We start from the raw sequence: 5697 nt of genomic DNA, 5'->3' as shown, positions 1-5697 counted from the left end.
ATGTAACAAGACTAGGCTGGCGAAAAGGTGTCATCGTCGGACCGATAAATGGTTGCTAACGAAGCAATTGACAAGTCACACAAACCCGCGAGATGACACCGCATAGTTGTGAATGAGGGCATTTTCGTCCTTGCAACGAAAGAGAATTGTGTAAACGGAACTGAAATGGCAATACCTGTAATTAAACGCATAAATGAGGGGCAATTTAATAGAAGCTCCAGCACAACTTGGTAATAATCTGAAAAAAATAAAAAAACTTTGATGTTAGTTTTGGATATTTTAGGAAAACAACAAAAGAGGCCTCATCATAATTTTCACTCTCTCTAGATTATAGGACAGAAAATTTTAGAGAGAGAAAGAGAAAGAAAGAGAGAAAAAGAAAGGGGAAGGTGTGTTAGGAGGGAAGCCTCTGGGAAACATGTTTGACCTTCTCTCATCTTCATTCTAAATTCCTTTTCTCATCCCCATTCCCTTTCCTTACTCCTTATATTTTCTCTCAATTTCTCTTTCATTTCCATACGATCTTCTTCCTTTTTTCCCTTAGCATTTTCTGTCACTGTCCCGGGAAAATCAAAATCTTTATATTTCAAAAAAGAAACAACTTTGGTTTGTTTTTCAAGGAAATTACGTTGTTTTAACAACTGGGTATCGATGAAAATCTGAAATTTGTTGCTGGATCTTGAGTTTTTTGAAAAAGATTAAAGAAAACACCTATTTTCTGTCTTTGTGCTTGGAAAAGAGAAGATTTTGATTGGTTTTGAAACGTAATTGGCGTCAAGTTTCGAAACTCGTTTGAGGAAAAGATTCAAAAGGCTTGAGAATTTTTTTTTTGTTGATTCAACGCTATGGGGAATTGCTGCGTGACTCCGGCACCGGCCAAACAAGGGAAGAAAAAGACCAACAAGAAGAAACAGAACCCGTTTTCAATTGATTATGGCACACATCACCAGGGAAACGGTGGCCATAAACTCTGCGTTTTGAAGGAGCCCACTGGCCGTGAAATTGAGGAGAGGTACGAGCTCGGGCGGGAGCTGGGTCGTGGAGAATTTGGGGTCACATACTTGTGTACCGACAGAGAAAATGGTGACGCATTTGCTTGTAAAAGCATTTCAAAGAAGAAGTTGAGGACTGCTGTTGATATTGAAGATGTTAGAAGAGAAGTCGACATCATGAGGCATTTGCCAAAGCATCAAAATATCGTGTGTTTAAAGGATACTTATGAGGATGATACTGCTGTGCATTTGGTCATGGAGCTTTGTGAAGGTGGTGAGTTGTTTGATAGGATTGTGGCTAGAGGCCATTACACTGAGAGGGCTGCTGCTGCTGTCACCAAGACTATTGTGGAGGTTGTTCAGGTGAGTTTTTGTCAGCTTTGGCTTTTGATGTTTAATTCTTTTTACTTAGATCTGGCATTCATAGATCTATGTTTGAAGTGAATTGCATACTTGAAGATTGTGGAATTCACAGTACATGAAAAAGGTGGCTGAGGATTTTGTGAATTTCTAAATTGTTTGATGAGTGTGTATATATTGTATATTGTAAGTTTGCATATTTAGTAATTAGCTTTTGATCTGGTGGTATAATTAATAACGGTGAATTGGAAGATTCAACATCTTTTATCTGTAGCTTCCCCTTTTGGAAAATTTTCCGTTTGTGCTTTGGACTTTTATTTTCCTCCGGCTTCTGTATCCCAATCTTCCATTTTTATTGATCTTAGTTTGGTTTGAAATTATTGAATATTGTCCACTTTATCATTTTGCAATTTAACTTACATGATCAAGCTGAAATTTTTTTATATATGGTACTTACTTTTGGTCTGACGAATGATTCATTTTCAGTTCTCTCTATTCCCTTTTCACCTTGTAGCAATAGGCTTTGAAAGCCAATTCTTTTTGTGTACATTGTGTGAGAAGCCTAGACTCTTCTTGTGATGATTGGTATCGTCTTTAATAGTGTATTGTCTAAATTCAATCAAAAAAGTTCTTATTATTACATCTGGATGCTATTTTTGGGATGCTACTGTTTATGCTGCCACATTCTGTCATTCACCTCATGTCAAGCAAAAAATGAAGTAATTGCGGCATATTAACATCAGAAGTGCTTCATTTTTTTTTTCCCCGGACTTTATGGCCGGCATTAACAAGCTTTTTCGCATGAGTTCCTTCTTTGGTTGAAAAGGTCCTTTGACTGCCTTAGCATTTTGCTTTCTTGTAGATACCAAGATTTTGCAATGTGCTTTGGTTAATAAGTTTAATGAGCAATTTTGTATTATAGATGTGCCACAAGCATGGAGTGATGCATCGGGACCTTAAACCTGAGAACTTTTTATTCGCGAACAAGAAGGAAACGGCACCATTGAAGGCAATTGATTTTGGGCTCTCAGTTTTCTTTAAGCCTGGTAAGGCCAGTTGATGGCTATAACATTTGCTTAAGTCTTCTCTTAGATTTTCTCTGCAGATTTCAACTTATATTTATTGCTGAACAGTTACTTCTGCAGGTGAAAAATTTTCTGAGATAGTTGGCAGTCCATACTACATGGCTCCTGAAGTACTTAAACGGAATTATGGTCCAGAAGTAGATGTCTGGAGTGCTGGGGTAATCCTTTACATCTTACTTTGTGGTGTCCCACCTTTTTGGGCAGGTTAGCTTTCATTTCATTGTTAAGTGAATTGTTTTATACATCTATGAAAGTTTAACTTCAGATGATTTTCAAGACCATCTTTGCAAGATTCCTTGAAGTTGTTGCAGACACATTCTTGATTGAAATTTACAAAAGAGACATATTATGGCAAATGTTGACTATAACTTGAAGTATAAACATATGTTGTTTATTTAGATATTTCTGTGAGGTTGTCTGATGGAATCAGTGCATCCTGGGATTGTTGCATGAAAAATGCATCAATTGCCCAGAAAAGTATCATCAAATTCAAAATGTTCATTTGTTATTTTTATGGGTCCGCATATTATTTATCCTACTCTTGTAATGCCACTTTACTCTATTGTAGTTTTATTCTGCACTTTTCTTTTTCTTTTAAAAACTTAGGATCAAATTGATATTTACATCCCAGTTTTATCGTATGTACTGTGGAGTTATACACTTTCATAACTTTTCTGACTCCCTCTTTGGAAATTCTGTTCTATGTTTATGCAGAAACTGAACAGGGAGTTGCACAGGCAATTATTCGGTCTGTTTTAGATTTTAGAAGGGATCCTTGGCCTAAAGTTTCTGAAAATGCAAAAGACCTTGTCAGGAAGATGCTTGACCCTGATCCCAAGCGGCGGCTTACTGCTCAACAAGTGCTAGGTAAGATTGAGTTTTAAAGAAGTACTGCCATTTTATGTTTCAAAGCTTTCAGTTTTCAACTATTTCTGAATTAAAAGAGTTGATTATGACCAGATGCAAATATTTCTTGCCATTTACTCCTTTAATGCAGAACATCCTTGGTTACAAAACGCGAAGAAGGCTCCAAATGTTTCCTTGGGAGAAACCGTTAAGGCAAGGCTCAAGCAATTCTCAGTAATGAACAAGCTCAAAAAGAGAGCTCTTAAGGTAATGTCTTAACAGTCTATTTACCTCAAAGTTATATTTACTTAATCAACATTTGGAGAGGACCTCCTTTGTTTGTTGGACGTTTTATTGTTCCATTCTATTGAAGTCACAAGTTACTGAACTCCATTGGAAATGCAAAATCAACAGGTAATTGCTCAGCATTTATCTGTGGAGGAAGTTGCTGGTATCAAGGAGGGATTCCACATGATGGACATTGGCAACAGGGGCAAAATAAACATTGATGAGCTGAGAGTTGGGTTGCACAAGCTTGGGCATCAGATCCCTGACACGGATGTTCAAATTCTGATGGATGCTGTAAGTCATACCCTACATTTGGATCTGTCTTTTTTTAGGGAAAAGATTAGGTTAAAAATCTCTTTTTTTAGGTGGTACGAAATAGGAGGCCCATAGAAACAAAAGTTCATAATGCAGTTCGCTTTTACATGGCACTTCAAAATGCTTCTGTTTCAATGAGTCCATCTACTAAAAACCCTCAGTAGACACTATCAAATGCAAGTTATTTTTCTTCTATGTAACCTGTTGCTTGTAAAAAGCTGCAAAGAATGATTTTCATCAATTTTCTCATCCTCAAGTCTGACATTTAGGAAGGAATCATGATTGTAGTCTTTGCTTGAATTTTCATCTCCCTCCATGAATGGTGTCTTACGTTATTAATTGAGTAGCAAATGATCTCCGAGCCAGTTGTTGGCTCTGTTTCTGGCTGCTGATTCAATGAAAAAGGAGTTCTATAGAAGTGCTTGTTTTTAGATCATCATTGATGCTACTGATTCTCTTCGCCTCTTCCCCCAGAACAATGCTGAATGTTTTATCTTTACTTTGATGTTTTAATGAGATGTTATGTTTCTGTAAAGCTGTCTGCCATTTGTAGAAAACAAAGTGATTTGAGGCTCTTTTTTCAGGGTGATGTCGATAAGGATGGATATCTGGATTATGGAGAGTTCGTAGCTATTTCTGTTCACCTAAGAAAGATGGGCAATGACGAGCACCTCCACAAAGCCTTCCAATTCTTTGATCAAAACCAAACCGGGTATATCGAACTGGAGGAACTAAGAGATGCCTTAGCTGATGAAGTTGACACCAGTGAAGAAGTTGTAACCGCCATTATGCATGATGTTGACACGGATAAGGTTTGCCATTTTCCGATGATTAATAAAAATCTTTACACTAATATCTGTATAGGTAAATACTGATTTTGCACAGTAAATTATATCCACGCTCAATTTCATTTTGTAACCTTGCAGGATGGTCGGATAAGTTATGAGGAATTTGCCGTGATGATGAAGGCGGGTACAGATTGGAGGAAAGCATCAAGACAATATTCACGAGAGCGGTTCAATAGTCTCAGCTTGAAGTTGATGAAGGATGGATCATTACAGTCGAACAACAATGTCAGATGATGACGACTACGATGACTAAACAGGAGGCAAAATCTATTCGTGGAAAGAATGAATTTTTTTTTTTTTCCTCCAAAGTCTTATATTCAGAATTCTTCTTTTTGGCTTCCTTATTGTTATAATTTTTTTAATCATTTGTTTGTGCAAGTAGGAATCCCAGGGTAGGGTGTTGATTTCTTGACGAAATGCAATATGTTTTTCTTCTGTTTGTTGTGAGTATTTTGAGTCGAGTTGGTGGAGAGGCTGTGTTGATTGTAAATATATGGTCAGATCTTGACATACTGCTATCAAATTCAAAGTCATCATTTGGCCTTGCTTAGGTGAATCATTTGACTTTTCATTTGCTAACTAATTTGACTTTCGTTTGGTAAATTATCAATTCCATACCAAATTGGGGGAACTGGCTGGCTCTGAATGTAAGCAGACCATGCCAGGGGGTGCACGGCAGTGTTAGCATTCGTTTATGGTTAATGTGTCCAATTGGACCAACCACCGACCCCACAATTGTGAAGCTTGAAATAAGTCGAAGACTAAGAAATGTGGTGTGAGGTTAGCTTGTTGATCCAGCAACTAAGTTGGTTAGCTGACAATAACATCATTATAAATGCAGCCACGGCTCCCATCTTTCCAACCAATTTAGCTTTTGTCTTTTGGTTGGTTCAATTGAGCACCTCTCAAGCTTTCTATCCATTTGGCATTTTGGCACCATGCAATGTTGAACGTAGCCCAACA

The 5697-nt window shown here is 37.4% G+C and overlaps 1 protein-coding gene across 2 annotated transcripts; it reads left to right on the top strand.

The window, feature by feature from the left end:
* Window positions 1-318: 318 nt before the first annotated feature.
* LOC18031334 (calcium-dependent protein kinase 32) lies at window positions 319-5290 on the top strand. 2 transcript variants are annotated; one of them, XM_006421358.2, is made up of 8 exons: window positions 319-1355; window positions 2275-2398; window positions 2498-2641; window positions 3152-3304; window positions 3435-3550; window positions 3698-3865; window positions 4471-4698; window positions 4813-5290. In XM_006421358.2, exons 1-8 carry the CDS (start codon window positions 846-848, stop codon window positions 4966-4968), a joined length of 1599 nt encoding a protein of 532 aa, XP_006421421.1. In that variant the 5' UTR covers window positions 319-845; the 3' UTR covers window positions 4969-5290. The 2 variants fall into 2 exon arrangements, with proteins under 2 accessions (XP_006421421.1, XP_024035337.1); XM_024179569.1 differs by having other exon boundaries at window positions 2486-2641.
* Window positions 5291-5697: the final 407 nt, after the last annotated feature.

The sequence above is a fragment of the Citrus clementina genome, unplaced genomic scaffold, assembly GCF_000493195.1.
Source record: "Citrus clementina cultivar Clemenules unplaced genomic scaffold, Citrus_clementina_v1.0 scaffold_9, whole genome shotgun sequence".
NCBI lineage: Eukaryota > Viridiplantae > Streptophyta > Magnoliopsida > Sapindales > Rutaceae > Citrus > Citrus x clementina.
This window is presented reverse-complemented; position numbering and strand designations above follow the sequence as displayed.

What these genes read in the sequence shown, in the direction of transcription:
- LOC18031334 (XM_024179569.1), top strand. Translation starts at nt 846, where the DNA reads ATGGGGAATTGCTGCGTGACTCCGGCACCGGCCAAACAAGGGAAGAAA. An exon ending in TGTCCCACCTTTTTGGGCAG is followed by an intron (nt 2,642 to 3,151) that starts GTTAGCTTTCAT and finishes ATGTTTATGCAG; the next exon opens with AAACTGAACAGGGAGTTGCA. An exon ending in TTCAAATTCTGATGGATGCT is followed by an intron (nt 3,866 to 4,470) that starts GTAAGTCATACC and finishes CTCTTTTTTCAG; the next exon opens with GGTGATGTCGATAAGGATGG.